At 49.7% G+C, this 17,636-nt stretch overlaps 1 protein-coding gene across 3 annotated transcripts in view; it reads left to right on the forward strand.

Moving 5' to 3' along the window:
* Msi2 (musashi RNA binding protein 2) overlaps nt 1-17,636 on the forward strand; it is a 363,569-nt gene that overhangs the window by 291,504 nt on the left and 54,429 nt on the right. For all 3 annotated transcript variants that reach the window (XM_038325574.1, XM_038325575.1, XM_038325576.1), the window contains exon 8: nt 5,214-5,296. In XM_038325574.1, coding sequence (XP_038181502.1) covers nt 5,214-5,296 — 83 coding nt within the window. The remainder of the gene's footprint in view (nt 1-5,213; nt 5,297-17,636) is intronic.

Here is a 17,636-nt window from a genome sequence, read left to right on the forward strand (position 1 = left end):
TCTTGTTTCCATATTTCCATTCTCTTCATCTGCCTTTTATAGCCTTGTATTATTCCAATGAATATTCAGTTTTGCTTGTTTGAACAAAAGAGAGAGAAAGGTTTGACAGTTAAACGTTTCTCTTAAGTGGGGCTCACTTGTTAGTTTCCAATAATAGCTTTATTCAAGAGAACGCTCCGGTTCAGTAAATGTAACCTGCCCACCGCTACCCTACATATGCCCATTCTGAAAGCCCTTTGTCTGGGGTGAAGCCTCTTGCCACATTCTATGTCCCAGTTCTGGGGGCTCTTGGGGCCCCCTTGGAAGGGTAAGGTGCACTTCAGACAGTGGGCAGGTGACATTCTGTGGTTGTCACTCAAGCTTCAGCCCTGGGTTCTCCTCCGTTGCTAGTGGTGCTGGAGTGAATTTAAACACCTGGTGGGGGTGTCTTTCCCCAGCACCAAGGAAAACATGACACAGAACAGGGTGGTTCCCTCACAGGGCCCTGGTGAAGTACAAGTTCTTGTGGACTTACAGCAGGTAGAAGCCATGCCCCGATGGGGACCAGTTCAGAAACCCATTTTTCTCATTTGAGAGAAAAGTAAAGAGGCTCTCGGGTTGTTGAGAGGAACAGAGTTCATTGTTTGGCCCTTTTTAAAAATATTTATTTGTTTATTTATTTTGTATACAACATTCTGTCTGCGTGTATGCCTGCTGGCCAGAAGAGGGCACCAGACCCCATTATAGATGGTTGTGAGCCACCATGTGGTTGCTGGGAATTGAACTCAGGACCTTTGGAAGAGCAGACAATGCTCTTAACCTCAGAGCCATCTCTCCAGCCCTGTTTGGCCCTTTTCATTGTTGCTGCTGCTGCTGCGAATATGTAGCACGGGTGGACGGCAGAGGGTGACCGTCTTCCTCTCGCTGCCTTATTACTTATTTCTTTATTTATATAGGCTCTCACTGAACACAGTTGCTCACTGACTGGCTACCATGACTGGCTGGCAGGCCCTCAGGGATCCACCTGTCTCTGCCCCTTGGCACACAGGTGCATACCGCCGAGCCCAGGTTTTACTTGAGAGCTGGAGATCCAAACTCACCTGATACAACCTGAGCACCCTTCCCAGCCTTTGGCCCTCGCTTTTGGATGAGGATAACATGTCTCTCTTACCCGTCTGCATGCCTCGGTTTCGTGGGCCTTTGTGAGATGCCACTTCTGGTTTTCCTTTGGGAAGATGAAGGGTGACCGTTCTTTCCTTCCTGTCCTCCAACCCTCCCAAGGCCCTGTGAAAACTGTGCCTCCAGCAGGTTGGTCTGAAAGCCTGTGAGGCCAAGTGCACTAAGCAGGGACAAAAGGACAAGCACTATGCGGTTGTGCCTACAAAGATATCTAGAATATGTCGTTGCATAGACAGAAGAAAGTAGAGGCTTCCAGGGCTAGCAGGCTGGTCAAGGCAACTGTTGAGTATTGGACAAGGCAATTGTTGAGTATCAGCTTAAGTTTAGGATGACAAACATTCCAGAGATGGGTGGTGTGGCGATGGCTTCAGAACTGTGTCTCTGTCCTTCATGCCACTGGGCTAAACACTTAAAAAAATGCTTAAGATGGGAAGTTTTATGTTGTGTATATTTTATCACCATAACATTTTTTACTTTGAAAGAGAAAACTATAATGCTCAAAGGGGGTTTCCCCACTCACCATCCATCCCTCTCAAATTCCTAATCCCATTATTTCTGTCCGTTGCTTGTTGGTTTAATTTACTTGGGGAGGAGAAAGCTGTTCACCACAGAGTTACTAATTTATTGGAGATGATAATGCACCTGTGAGATAAAAATGATTATATGTTGAGGAATAACACTTACTGATAATTAAGTGTTTCATTGCTTCTTTGCTTCCCCAAATGGAATAAATAAACATTTTAGACATAATCAAGTTGGTTTTCTCTATTCAGGCCAAACAGACAGGGATGTTGAAGAGATAAAGATGCAGAAAATGCCGCCGATGAGTCTTGACATCACTAAACTGTGATGTACCCAGGATGCAGAGGCGTCAATCCAGGCTACCTCCCTTTAGTCAGGAAAACCTTTTTTTAAAAAAAAATAAGGATTAAGGGTTTTGCTTATTTTTATTCTATGTGTTAGGAGTGTTTTGGATCACTTCTGTGCGGGGCTGAGTCCAGAAAGAGCATCAGGTTCCCAGGAACTGAGGTTACAGATGGTTGTGAGCCATCATGTGGATGCCTTGAATTGAACCCCAGATCCTCTGGAAGAGCAACTAATACTCTTAACCACTGAGCCATCTCTTCAGCCCCAGGAGAATCACTTTTGTGATAAACACATTACAAGTCCCGTGGGGTTAGGGAAGAGGGACTATCGAGGAAAGTTCAGAGTCAGAAGCCAAATGTATGCCAAGAGCCCTCTGGCTCCCTTACAGCCGTGTGCATTTGAATCCCCATTTCTCAGCTGGTTGCCCCCTTCCCGTCTGCCTGGTGACACAGCATAGGTCTGTGTAATGGTGACCTGGAACAGTGCCTTCCATGTGGCACAGATGCAACTTAGTGGAAGAGCTGCATCCTTGCCTCTGTTCTGTTGAGTATGAGTCCGCTGGGCCCGAAACCTCTGGCTGCCCTCTGCCTCCTGGAGCTCACTGGCTTCGCCTTCTTTCCTGATAGCTTGTGTAAGTTCTGCTCAGAGCCTTCTGTCCAGAGCAACCTGGCTGGAGGAAGTATATGGTCCTTTCTGTGGAGACAGCATAAGTTAGGGAAGCCTGTTCGCTCACTGTATGAGTGTCCTGTCATCGCCGTGACAAACTCTCCAAAGTTTAGTGACTGGAAAGCAGTACCCCCTCCCCAGTTGTATAGGCGACAGTCTGTTGGCTTGTGGTGGTTGTTTGTGACTGTACCCCTTGTCCCATACCTGCCTTTGCCCTCCCCCCGGCCTTTTCTCTGTATCGCTTTCCATCCCCCACCTCTTATGAGGACACCACCAGCTGTTCCACTAGGAACTCTCCTTCAACCTGGAGTCCTTAATCACATTTGCAAAAGCACTTTTCTCCCAGTGCTCGGGGTGTAGGTATATATTTGGAGGGTCACTCTCATTAGCAATGAGGTAACACAGCATAAAAACAAAACAACAACAACAGAAACCCTAGCTCATTTGAGCTTGTTGTATTTGTGAGGCGCTGAGGTGGGCCCAGGCTAGGAGGGTTACCTTCACAGGCAAATGGGACCCACAGGTTGGAAGCAAGGGACATGAGGTTAAGAGCCAAGGAAAAGGTGACTTTCAAAGAGAAGGCGTCAGAAAGCTCTGTAGGTCCTCTCCAGGGACACAGCTTGGGAGGTATGAGCCTTCATTTTAGATAGCTCATGTGTGGTATCAGCTTCAGGCCTCGGGTTACTGAGGACACTTTTACCCAGTGGTACTGATAAAACTTTGCAGTTTGAGTGAGCTCAGCAGACAATTGGGTCCTCTTTAGAGCATGTCAGATACCTGCCTTGCATGTCTCTGATGGCCTACACTGTGTGTACTGTGTGGGAACATCAGTTTGGTATTTGGAACATGGTGACAAATGGCACAGACTGAAGATCGTGACTGTGTTTGTGTGGTCCTCCTGGCCGTCTGTTACTGGATGCTGTTTGAGAGCAGAGAGCCACCTTCTTCTACTGAAGACTCTTCTAGAGTCTGCTGTGGGAACTGTGATGTAAAAGCCCCGTGTGTCGGCTCCGTCTCCCCGGAAGGTGGTAGTAGAGGTGGTTTTATGAACTAGAAGGTATTTTGTGGCTGAGCCCCGAAACAGAAACTGGAAAGGGCTATGTCTGCCTCTTCCTCAAAGCACTATTGATAATCATCCTGGAAGACCAGCCAGTCAGATTTTGTCTTCCCATGCTTCACATTAGGCCCGTTCGCATGTTTGGGGAAAGGAGTGTCTTAACTGTCAGGAAATGCCATAGCTTGTAAACAACAGGCCTCTTAACAGTTCTGGAAGCAAGAAGTCAGAGACACGGTGCCAGCGTGGTCAACCCTGGGAAGGGCTCCTCTAACAGGCTTACAGAAAGACACCTTATTATAGCCTGACTGGGCAGGCGAGGGAGGAAAAAAAAGCAAGCCATCCGGCCTTTCTAAAGGGCACTAATCCCACTCTGAAGGGTTTCTTCCTCATGACCTACTTCACCACTTCACCTCCCAAAGCAACACACACACACACACACACACACACAGTCCACAGCAGAGCCCTGGGAGTCCAGATCTAGGGAGCCTGATATCTGCTTGCACTACCTTTACTTCCAGGTACCAAGTGTGAGGTCCAGAGAACAGAGGCAGGTGCCCAGGTTATGCCCAGGCAAGACTATAACCCGGCCCCTGCCTCATCTGTGTCTCTCCATCGCTGCCCAGGTCCCCTTGCACGTTAGCGCCAACATGACAGCTGTGCTCAATGCAAGGTGGTAGACCCACCATGTGTGGGCCCACGTGGTACCCTGGTGCTTACTGAGTCGGGTCACAGATGGGGACACATGCTGGAAACACTGTTGGGGGTGGAAAGAGAAGAAAGGAAGGGGCAGGAGAGTAGAGAGAGGCACACAGGATGCTGAGCGGCAGTCGCCTGCCAAAATTCTTTAGTGCAGCTTGTCTAGTAAAGCCGGCCTCCAGCCGAGTAAATACAGTGGCTAGCTGACGGGCTGACAGCAGGCATCAGACAGTCTTAAACTGCCCCAAATCCACAGCGTGTTTGAAGCGGCAGTAGCAAAAGGATGCCCGCACAGAACAGAGGCCTGCAACTTTTAATAGTTCCTTCCAGGCCTCAGGATGTCCTGATGAGGTATTAGAGGAAGTCATTCAGGAAGAAAAGGACCAATAACCGCCTCCGCGTGGCGGCCGACCCGAGGGCTAGCCATCGAAGCTCACAGAAAGGACCAGCAAGGCCCCGCAGAGATCCAAGAGGCTCTCTGTAGCCCACAAGCCTGCCTCCGCACAGAGCCATACCCTTGTAAATAGCAGACAAGTAAATTTCTTGTTTGCTTCGGGGCAAATGTAAGCCACACGGTGCCTGCTGCATGTGGGTGGAATCCTGACTCTTGCCTCACTGTTGGAAGGACGCTGGGTACCAACTGGAATCCCTGCCTAGACCACAACATCCCCATCTCCCTGCCCATTTGGAGCCTGCCCCGACTGCAGGCCACCCTGCACGTCCTGCAGAAACCAAACTCACTCCTCCTGTCTCTTTCTCCTTCCTTTAGGGTTTGGCTTTGTCACTTTTGAGAATGAAGACGTTGTGGAGAAAGTCTGTGAGATTCATTTCCATGAAATCAATAATAAAATGGTAAGTCTGGAGGGATGGAACTGGGAACGCTGTCTCTGTGTCACATTCCTCTCTTGTGAGTGACTGCGGCATCGGTGTCGTGCATGCAGTGGACAGGGAGAGGTACGGGCTAGGCTGTCAGTGTTCAGCCCCGTTAATGGCAGCCAGTGGAAGAAACAATAGCCAATGAACTCTTACTGAAGGGCCAGTTGGAACTGTAATACCTGTACTTGCTTTCAGGAAGTTGAGGCAGGAGGACCACCACAAGTTCAAAGCCAGTCTGGTCCACAGAGTGAACTCCAGGCCAGCCAGGAATATGTAGTGAAATCCTTTCTTAAAAAGCCAAAAATAGTCCAGGCATGATGATGGTGCACACCTTTAATCCCAGCACTTGGGAGGCAGAAAGCAGGCGGATCTCTGTGAGTTTGAGGTCTACATGGTGAGTTCCAGGACAGTCAGGGCTATATAGCGAGACCTTGTCTCAAAAATACAAAAAAGTCAGAACTAGGCTGTGGAGATAGCTCAGACCAGAGTACTTGTTTGCAAACCTGAGAACCCAAGTTTGCTCTTCAGAAGCCCTGTAGAAATGCTGGGTATGGTAGCCACTCTTAGAATCCCAGCACTGGAGAAATGGGCACAGGCAGATCCTCAGGGCTGACTGGCCAGCCAGTCTACCCTAGTTGGTAATTTCTGCGCAGTGAGAGACTCTCAAGGGTGGGGACAGGGACCGCATCTGAGGAAGAACACCAGAGGTGGTCATCTGGCCTGCACTCCTGTACACAGTCATACACATTACCATCCTACGCACACCCAAAGCCAAAATGAATTATAAAAACAAAACAAATCCAATCAGGTAGTTAGGCTACCCTACATAGCTGAGACCGTCGCTCAGAAAAATGGAAATTACCAGTTTTTGGAGCTCTTCATCTGACTGTGGCAATCACTCTGTTATAGTGTCCATAGGCCCTACATACGTGAATTTCGTGTCTGTGGATTGTGGCAGCCCCTCTTTCCTTCCCTCCAACACAGAACGCAGTATTCAGGGCAAACACTCTGCGTTTGCTACATACTCAGCTCTCATATTTTAACCATTGAATAATATAAAAGAGCATTTTCAAATCTTGGACCTTACAAAAAAGCAGGCAAAGACAAGGCATGCCGGATATGCTTCCCAGACTGGAGTTTGCAGCCCCCTGATTTCAACCGTGCTTTAAAAGAAAAAATTATTTATTTATTGGCCTCAAACTCAGAGATGCTCTACCCCTGCCTCCTGAGTGCTGTGATTGAAGATATATGCTGTCCTCAAGCCATGCTTTTGATGGAAGGCCCTGGAGGAGCCAATCTTAGATAAGGTTGGCCGAACTATTTCTCTTTCTGCTCTCATATTAGCTGCTGCCTTCCCTGTCCTTAGCTGTTCCTCCTACTGGAGGAAGCCTCAGGAGGAGGGGAGGTTTCACACCTGGAATTCTATGGAGCCAGGGAGTCCGGCCCCAGAACTGGCCACCAGAGGGTGCCATGCCTTGTGTGGTGTCTGCCAGCTCTTTCTCCCATCTCACACTCTTCTCAAGTTGACTGTGGGGTGACAAACCCTTTGTTGGTTCTGTAAAAAAAATGTGAGCTCACTCAGCAGGTGTTTCTGGGTCCATCTGCAGGTCTCCAGAACACAAACATTTTGGTTGGCCAGCAAAGCCTCCGACCCAGAGAGAAGAGGGTGGGTAGTCAAATGCGGGTTCCGACCGCAGCTGCAGCTTTGATATGTTCTCCCTTTTGTCAAAACATTCCCTGCTTCTGAAACATGCATTCCGATATGCACTGTATACTGGTCTGATATGTGTTCACCAACTTTAGATTCAATAATAGAGCTTTTAGTGTGGATAAGATCAAAGCAATCTGCTTAGCATGTGGTGCTACAGGCTTGATTCAATATTTGACTTGCTAATTTTTTCCCAGGGCACTAAAATAATATTGTTCATATTGTCCCTAGCCATCATATGCATCCGAAATGAAAATAGTCTTTCTTTGCATAGTGTATGTCGGAGGCATCTGCACAGGCATTAACGTGGTATGAGGGAGACAGGCGTAGAAGCATGGCAGGGTTCCTTCTTGGGCTTTGTCCTTCAGGTGCCATTGCCCTCCAGTTGGTACCTCCCTCCCCACCTTAGGTCACTGTTACCTGTTTCCTAAACGAGAAAGGTTGAAGGCCTTCACCTGTGTACAGATGCCTCGTTGAGCCTCTCCAGAGCTTGCTCCTCCGAGGGAGGTTGTTAGGCATCAGGAAGTGGAAGAAGAAGCAGAAGATGGGGCAGGTGCCCTACCTGCATTCCCAACAAACTGTTGGGAAGGGCACAATAAAGGCAAGAGGTGAATCCCAGGGTCGCCATCGGCAGACTTAAAGTCTCTAATACAGGATGGGAAAGGCCTTATCATCCTCTTGTCTTGGTTGGGAAACCGAGGCCCAGAATTGATCCCGGAGCTACCCAAGTGAAGGAGCATAGATTTTGAGCTTCCGGGGTGCTCAGTGAGCTGTGTAGACTCTTCTCTGAGCTTGGGATGAGTGGGTAACCCCCAGATGACCAGAGTAGGGGGATAGAGACACGTTGAATGAAAGAGAACCTATGACTGACAGCCTAGGAGCCAGAGATGCTGGCAGCCATTTCCCCAGGCTTCTCCATGGATCAGTGCCACTCTTCATGTAGGTGGCATTGACTTGATGGTGACTGATGGCTTTGGGAAGCCTCTAGTATAAGATTCCTGATTTCCTCTATTCTGTACTTGTTCTATAAGAAATAAACAAATTTGGAAGTGGCCAGGGAAGGGGAAGACATGGGAATGAAGTAGTTCAGATCCCAGACTTTGGGGTGTCAGTGGGAGTTCTTAGCCTAGACATACCCAGAGGAGGAATCAGAGGTTCTGGGAAGTGGGGGCAGAGGCAGGTCCCTGAATCCCAGCAAACGGAGCTAAGCCTGCCACTTTCCGGAGCTGTTGAAGGCTGGGTGTGCTATGGTGAATGAAGGGATTCACACAGTGTTTGCCTCAGGGTGGAGGCTTCACTGTCCTGAAAGCTCTTCCTTCATTGAAGAAAGGTAGAATATAAAGGAGGAAAAGGGAGTTACTAGAGGAGCCTATAGCCTGAGTTGCTTTTGGACTCACCAAGAAAGGAAAGCATTTAAACCGTGCTATGGATGGAATTTGAATGAGCCACCCAGAAAGACAGAGAATCAGAAGATTCTCTAAGCTGGGGCTGTTGCTAAAAGGGACATAGGAGGATTTACTATTCTGTGCTATGAAGCTGGAAAGGACAACCCCACATGACCCCTTAGCGTACCTGTGTACCCACTTCCTCACGTTTCCAGGTAGATGGGTCTCAGCCTTGATTCACAGGGGTAGGACTTGAATCCAGGACCTCTGGCTCAATGGCATGCAGCTGGCATTCGCCAGACTTAATTTATACTTGTGGAATGGGGAAAGGAGTCAGTAAGGAGCTGACCACCTGACTCAAAGGCACACATAGTTCCCAATGGCTTTTCTTCTCTAATTTAGTTAGTGAATCTCATGAGCTCTTTAAAGGCTCTTCAGCATTTTACAGCTATCGCAGGTAGAGGAGCCTGAGGAAGAGAGGGTCATAGAACAGCCTCCTACCTTGAGATTGCCTCCAGGGTGGGACAGAGGTTTGGACAGGAAGTCTCCAAATGGCACTTTCTGTTACAGGCTACAACAACTAAAATTTTAGATTGTATACATTTTGGTTGCTAGACACTTGCTCAGGGCGTCTTGCCTGATTTGATCATCACACCTTTTCTGGTATAAACAAAAATCACACCATTTCCCACATTTTACCAAAGGTCAAGGTGGAGACAAAGCAACTGCCCAAGGCCACACACCCAGCAAGTGGCAGTTCCAGAACTCAATACCAGGAAGCTGCACTCCTGAGCTCATGATCGAACCCAGAAGACTGGCCTTCCACTCTAGGCCAAAACAAGCTATCTTGATGGTCTTCCTGGCTTAGACAGCCTCCCATGGCCACCAAGCCCCCTTTCCCCCTCAGCCCCTGTACTTTCTTTATCTCCTAATTGAAGGCCAGATTCCCAGCCAGGGAAAATGACCAAGTTTGAGCTTAGGGGTCCTGTCCAGCCATCCATCCAGGCCTCTTCTCTTGATCCCTGGGGCATGGTAGAGAGCTGGCTGCCACTCAAGCTCAAGGTCCATCCTACGAGAGCTGAGATTCAGCCCCCACCAGAACAAACACACAAATGCAAGCACGGAGCAGCCTCATGATTCTCTCTGACCACTCTGCGGGCGCAGCTAATAACGCCTCCCATGGCGGCGTGCCCCTGATTGAAGCAGCCCCGTAGCAGCAGGGACACCTGCTTGATTAGTCAGTCACCAGAGCCCAGCCTGCAAGCAGCCTCCTGATGTGCCAGGCAGCCACAGGGAGGGAGGTGAGAACTGACATGGAGCCGGTTTCTGGGTTTCTCAGAGGCCTGGTGCAGCCCCCATCTCAAAATGGTATTGGAAAGATGCTGGTACCCCAATTGGGTAAGAATGGAGGATGCGGTGTGGAAGGTACCAGGGTAGAGCCTTCTCCTATACCTCGTGCACAGGGAGTTGGTGTTTCCAAGCACCATGCTGGCACAGATAATGCCACTGCCCACCTGCCTTTTGCACAGCATGCTAACCAAGCACTGCCAGTCCGCCTTAGGGGACTGCCAGAGCTCAGTGGGAAGGAGGGACTTGCATGATGTGACATTCACAAGTAGAAGAACTGAAATTTGTTTTTGTCGTTTTGTTTTAACCTTTTTGGGTTTTGAAAAAAAATAGTTACCTGTTTGTGCGTGTGTAGATGTGATACATGTGTGGAGGTCAGACGACAGCTAGAAGGAATCAGTTCTCACCTTCAAGTGGAGCTCAGGGATCCAACTTAGATTGCCAGGCTTGGCGGCAATCACTCTACCCGCTGAACAAGTATCACAATAAGGAAGGAGGAGGTTAGGAAAGAAAAGACAGGCTTGGGCTTCTCTGTCTGAGGATTAGAGTTTAGTGCTCCTTTTTCCTTTAAGGCATTTGCACTTACAGAATCTGCCAAGCAAGACATGGGTTATAGCCTCTGTCTTGTATTGAATGGAAGCCTAGCAATTCCCCCCCCCCCACCACCACCATGGTTAGCAGGTGGTCCTAACGTGGCAGCCTGTGGGAGCAGGTAAGGAATTCGGGGTCTCTGGCCCTCCTAGCCTAGCACTCAAGAGTCAAGCGGTGCTTTGTGTGCACCTTTAAGACTTGAGGGAAGTCCCTGCGGAGGCGTCCAGCAATGGTGGGGACCACTGGTGCTGTGGTACCACTCAGTGGCAGAAGGAAGGTGTGTGGGAATGTGGAGGTGGGACAGGACATCTGGCTCAGCTTGGTACTCGTCCCCCTGCCAGGCTAGTGTCCCCAGCATCACTTGGCAGGCCCTTTCTCATCAGAGAAAGAACCCTGGAACCTCCCAGATCCCAGACCTCCTCTCTGCAGAACCATTCCTTTCTGCATTGACCATACTATGAGGCACACCTCCTGGGGGTAAGGGTTAGATTCCCCTGTCCCCATGTAAGAACCTGCTGGGTCATTTAGAGACACTGGGAGCTTTGGAATCTGAGGCAGAAGCCCAGACCTGCTGCTAGTCATTGCGCAATTCCCCCATCTGCCTGTACCTGCTTAGTCCCTCTGCGTTCAGATGCAGCCCTTGTTCTGTTCATGGTCCCAGAGGCCTTGCCCACTCCATGGTCACACATATAATCTAGAAGGCTGGCAGGAATCCAGCTCTCCTGAAAATACTCTCAGTGACAGCAGGTGACAGCAAGTGACCTCCGCTTGGCCTAAGCCAGGGGCCAAGCTTTCTGTAAAGGGCCAGATAGTAAATATTTGAAGCTTGAAGGACCATATGGTCTCTGTCACAGCTCTTCAACACCACCTTTGTAGCCAGACACAGCTCCAGACAGTATGTAAATGAGTAGGTGTGGCTGTGTCCAAATAGAACCTAACTTACAGAAACAAGATGCTGCCAGCTGGATTTGGCCTATTGACCATCATGTACAACTGAGTCCTACACTAGCTTCAGAGCAAATCCAGTCAGTGTGGGTGCTAACTTGCCTTCAGGGCCCTGAGGAAAGGGTTTTAGCTTAATGATCAATCAGTCTTACCATACAATAGTGCTTTGTGAAGCAGAGAAGAGAGGGTGTCCCCAACAGACAGTGGGTGGGGCTTAAGGAAGTGACATCCTGTAGGGAGCACATCTTTCATAAGAGAGCACCCAGTCATGAGCAGGAGAGAATAAAGCAAAGGTCAGAGGGTAGTGCCTTCCACCCCGTCCGCCTCCTTTACGGATGACACCACAGACCCGCCCTGCTCAGCATCCCACAATCCAGTGCACTGCCCCAGACTAGCTTCGTGCCCCTGGGCAGGTTAACTTCTGTGCTTGTCCATCTTAAGACAGGGATACGTGGGTAACTACTGCAGAAGGGGCTGTGACTAAGGGTTACCTGGGGTTTTGAAAGAGACCAGGCCATACTCTGCTTCATCATAGTGATCGATTTTTTTTAATATCATCATCGTTTTCAGAATCATTTTGATTGAGTAAATCAAACTTGAGATCCTCAGGGGAAAAGGCCACAGGACCAGGCAGAATTAGTTCCTGAGTCCCCATGGGAGATTGGTGCTCCCGAAGCCTCTGACTGGAGGTGGTTCCCAAGCGAGGAGAGGGACATGGGCTTCTGGGACAGAGTAGCCGAGTCCTGAGATGGGATTCTGGTTTTTTGTTTTTGTTTTTTAAGATTATATTTTATTTTGTGTGTGCGCATAAACGCAATCCAAAAGAAGCCAGAAGAAGGTGTTGGGCTCCCTGAAGCTGGAGTTCCAGACCCCGTCATGCCGTGAGCCTCCTGGTGTGGGTCTGGGAACGAAACTCAGATCCTCTGACAGAGGCCCTCTTGAGTATTAAACCACCTCTCCAGCCCCATGACATGGGGTTCTTTAGGTCCCATGAAAACTGAGTCAGACCCTTGGGCTGACTCGTTCCGAAGAGTTTCCAGAGAGCCCACTTCCAAGAGCAGAGCCTGTTGTGGTCTGCGGGCTCCCCTCCTCAGCTCAGAGCACACTTGGGGGACTAAGCAGGAAACTGAGGGACCAGGCACAGCAGGAGCACAGTGCTGGGTGGGCCAAGCTGGCCCTGGAACCTCCCTGAGGCTGGGGTCAGTATCCGCGTCCTGCTCCTGGCAGGATGCCTGGTGACACAGCTCTTATTCTCCCCTTCAGGCCTCTTCCTCCTCCCCAAAGACTGAGAGCTCAGTCAGGAACCAGCCCAAACCGGTGGGGGTGGGGCGTGGGTGGAATTAACTGGGCTTCTGTGTTCACCATCCTCTTTGTGGCAATCCTTCTCGCTCGTAAGCTAATTTTAGCCATCCATTCTGCTCCTGTTGCCATTTATAAAACGAGAATGTCAAATGCGATATTAAACAAGCAGGATGAAGGCAAAAAAGGAAATGGCAGAGAAGCATTTAATAAATGAATCCCATGTTTACGTGGGAGAGGGAGAGATCCTGAGCCCTGCGCCATCACACACGCCTGTGTGCACACGCCCATTCATGTACAGCCTCTGCTAATGGGAGCCAAACAATTTATGTGTTGGGGGCAGCCTGGGGGAAGTGAGGGCTGTCTGTGGGAAGTGTGTGCTGCTCTTTAGGCAGAAATAATTTAGCCTGCAGGGAGGGGACCTCCCAGTCAGAGTCCCGGCCCATTTGCCCTTCTTCGGTCCTCTAGTCAGGTCAGTGGAAGGAGAGGGGATGGGGACAGGATGCTGAACCTCTGGATTTTCCACACCTGCTCAGCTGGCATGGCCCCCACCAACTCAGAGGGTATGAATTCTTGAGAGGCGAGCCCTCCTGGGTCTTCTCTGGTCTTTGAGACTTCTGCGGGTCCTTTCTTTGACCTCTTCCTGCAGCTGCTCCACCCCACATCCAGGGAGCTTCAGGCTGCTGCTGAGGCGGCACCTTCCCTGTCGTCTCTGCCGCACACTGAAGTGAAACTAGCTCTGGGCTGGGGTAGACACCCACTCTATCTTACAGCCAGATTTGGACACCTGCCGGGGGCCAAGCTTCCTCTTCACTTTGAAATGCCCTTGCAGGTGCCCGCAAAAGAAAAAGAACAGCTGCTGCCTCTGCCGTCAGCTCTTTCCTCAAATAGTACAGCCTGCCAGCTCCCCTAACACACCTTGCTGATGAATGCAGGGAGCTGGGATTACCTTGGTGGTGGGGGTGGAAAGGGGCCTGCAGGTGGGAGGGGCAGCTGCTTTTGGTCTTGCACTTTGAAATCAAAATGAGCGTGGGTATGAACTGGCTTTATCTTCTTCAAAGGTTTTCCTGTGGGCTCTGCAGAGAGCAGGGCAAGTGTTAGGGTCTTCTCCAGGTTAGGGCTTTGTCGGATTGGTCTGTAGGCTGCGCTCCAGTGGGATAGGTGCTATTGTTAGGCTCTGCCTTGCAGATGAGAAGTCTGAGTGCAGAGAAGTTAGCTGTGCTCAGCCCCAGAGCCCAAAGGTAGCGCTGAATCGGAGCAGGGAGCTGTACTTGAGACTGCTCTCCGACACATGAGGCCCACCCTGCCCTGGGACTGGGGTGCAGCTGTTAGGGGGTGTGTCTCAGGCAGCACTGGAGACTGGAGATGGCTGGGTCTTCTTCACCTGTTGCACAGACTCTCAGCACCCCCAGAAGGAGTCCCATTCCCTTGGGCTCCGCTCCGTGTCCACACACTACCTGCCATGCTCCGTGCTTCATATTGCTGGTTTATGACCTACTTCCTTTGGCCATCGCCGGCTTTAATAAATCCACTAAGCAGAGGAAACAGTGGATGAAATTAATCCTGTAAGTGGTGAGGAAATGAATTCTGGAAGCTGGCGATGGGGATGATTTTGCGGAAGAAATAGCATCAGATTGGCCCTAGAGGGCTGTAGGGGGCTAAGAGGGCAGGACCCAAGGAGGGAGCTGGGGTTTGGAGTAGGGAGCCCTGGGACTGGATCCTGGTTGTGCTCAGGAGCAGTGGGTTGTTTTTTATTTTTGATGCCTCAGTGTCTATCAGAGAGGAGGCCAGTTAGGCTGTTCCACCAGGTAAATGCAGCCCACGTGCAGTAAAGTGATTGAGAACAGGGGACACTGTGTGAGCACTCCATGTGTCACACACTGTACTAAATAGCTATTATATATGTTTATTCTATGATGCATGGAAATACCTTACACATTACACATGCACATGTACGCACATGCACACACACTAGAGAGAGAGTATTGCACCTGCCCACAGGTGGATAGAATCACACACACACATACATACACACACACACACACATATACACACACGAGAGTATTGCACTTGCCCACAGGTGGATAGAATCACACACATACATATACACACACACGAGAGAGAGTATTGTGCCTGCCCACAGGTGGATAGAATCACACATACACACACACATACATACATACATACATACATACACACATACATATATACACATGAGAGAGTATTGTACCTGCCCACAGGTGAATAGAATCAACACACACACACACACGAAAGTGTTGCACCTGCCCACAGGTAGATAGAATCACACAACACACACATACACACACGAGAGTAGTGCACCTGCCCACGGGTGGATAGAATCACACACACACACACACACACACACACGAGAGTGTTGCACCTGCCCACGGGTGGATAGAATCACACACACACACACACACACACGAGAGTGTTGCACCTGCCCACGGGTGGATAGAATCCACACACACACACACACACACACGAGAGTGTTGCACCTGCCCACGGGTGGATAGAGTGATGCTCGAGCACCATGTCCTTTCCTTCCCCTGAATAACATACTGAGCCTTCTCTGCAAATCAAACCGATTCTGGTGCTTCCTAGCCATGGGTCCAGGTTATATATGTCCAGCATGTGTCTGAAGGCAGATGGCACATGGTTGCCTTGACCTCTTCTGCTGGCACGTAAACGGCTGCCTTTACTGTAGTTGTCTACTTTTGTGGCATCATGAGAGTGCCATGTCTGTCTGTGAGAACCAGATGGGCTACCCTGTACAGATGGTGTCTCTGGTGTCTGGCAACCCATCACTGGGTCTTGGTATGAACATAAAAGGGCCTCACCAAGGATCTCGCTTTCATGGGGTGCTCAGAAAGGCCTCTGGTGGGTAGAGAAGGCAGTTGGACCGTGGCTAGGAAGAAGGAAGGTCTCTGCCTTGAATGGCAGTAGTTGTGTGGGGAAGAGGAAAGGAGTCTCTGGAGGTAGGCCCATCTGCCCCTGCCTTGTGGAGACATCTATGTGACTCTCTGGGCAAATCGTGGGTCAGCAAAGCAGTTGGCTTGGAGCATCAGATGAACAGGGTGCACCTGGAATCCTCCAGAACCAACTAGGAGGGAAGGGCCAGTTGATTTAGGAGGAGGCCAAGCTGATCCTGGGCCGAGGCCCAGCCAGGCCTCTTGGGGCTGTCAGGAATCTCTGTACAAAGTCAGGCACCACCATAAGAGCTATGGGACAACCTCCCCTGAGCTCTCTGCTCCCCTCCCCTTCCTACCAGCCAGACAGTCAAGGTCAGTGTCTGCTCACTGGGGAGTTTTATCCTTTGAAACAGGCCTCTGGCTTCCTTGAGAAGCGAACAGTTTTCTGACGTGCATACTGGCCTCTTCAGGCCAGATAGTCCCTCGTGCACGTGCACGCGCATATGCACACACACACACACACACACTCACTTACTTGTTCGGAGTAGTACATCAAGGCTATTGGTACAGTTCTTGGCTTCCCCCTGGCCCTGGGACTGCATGCTGACTGGACTGTTTGTCAGGAAGCACAGAAAACAAGTTTCTTCACTCCTTCAGAGATCAGCTTTTTTCTCAGACTCCCTGGCTCTCCCCCATCAGATGCCCAAGGGTTGCAGGGTCTTGAAGTTGTTGCAGGAGCAGCCATAGGGAAGCCTTCCCCATAGAAACTCCACTGCCTTTCCTCCAACAGTATTCCTTGACTTGCCCTGTGCCTTTAGGCAGAACTCAAATCCAGACACAGGCTGTCGGTGTCTGAAAGCTGGGCCTCTTTCTAGTCTAAAACATAGCAGATGCAGCAAACAAGGGCACATGCTTATAGTCTTGGCTCCTCGAGATGCTGAGATAGGAAAATCATGAGTTCAAGGACAACCTGGCTACATAGACAGCATAGCACTACTTTTTTTTTAGGCTTTATTTTGTGTGCGTTGGTGTGAGGGCATCAGATGCCCTAGAACTGGAGTTGCAGGTAGTTGTGAGCTGCCATGTGGATGCTGGGAATTGAACCTGGGTCCTCTGGAAGAGCAGCCACTGCTCTTAACCACTGAGCCATCTCTCCAGCCCAACTACCCTTTTTAATAATAGATAGATGTATTGTGATAAAGGGGCATCATAGAGTCCATAAGCAACAGGATTATAAAAGCTAGATTAAAGCACCATGTCCCTGTTGAAATTGGTAACTGTTCTAGTTACATAAAAAAACTGTACCTATGTTTAGAACTTGTAAACTATGAAGTTTGCAACTTAGTCTGAGACATTTTTAGGATTCTTTTTCTTTTCTTGGAATGCTGGGGATCACCAGAGCCATGTGTGTATATAATTGCCCAAGCACCAAGTCCAGCCCTTTGTCTGCAAGCATGCTCTCGAATGGGAAACACAAACTCACTCCTACCTGTCCAGGTACAGACATGGAGTGTGCGCAAATGCTGGGCGGGGGTGTCAGAATGCTAGCAGTGATCAGTGTTGGCCGAAGGATACCAGCTAGTTTTTGAGCTGTCTCTGCAACTTTTCTGTAAGTTTGAAATTATGTCTGTGTTTTAGTTAGGGCTTTCATTGCTGTGAAGAGACACCATGACCACGGTAACTCTTCAAAGAAAACATTTAATTGAAGAGACTAACAGTTTTGAAGTTTCAGTCCATGATCATCGTGGCAGGGAGCGTGCATGGCAGGGAGCATGGCCACGTGCAGACAGATACGGTCCTGCAGCCCAGAGTCCTTACATCTTGACTTAGAAGCCACAGGAAGTCAACTGACTGTCACACTGAGGGAAGCTTGAGCAAAAAGACCACAAAGCTAACCCCCACGTTGACACACTTTTCCAACAAGGCCACACTTCCTTTGGGAGCCATTTTCTTTCAAACCACCATGGTCTGAATAACAAGTTAGAAACATAGGGCTGGGGTATAGCTCAGTGGAAGGGCATCTGCCTAGCATGCACAAGGCCCTGGCACTAGTACTAGCACTAGCACCAAAAAAAGAGAGAAAGAGCAAAAAGACAAGAAGAAAAGAAGAA

Source organism: Arvicola amphibius, chromosome 4 (assembly GCF_903992535.2).
Source record: "Arvicola amphibius chromosome 4, mArvAmp1.2, whole genome shotgun sequence".
Lineage (NCBI taxonomy): Eukaryota > Metazoa > Chordata > Mammalia > Rodentia > Cricetidae > Arvicola > Arvicola amphibius.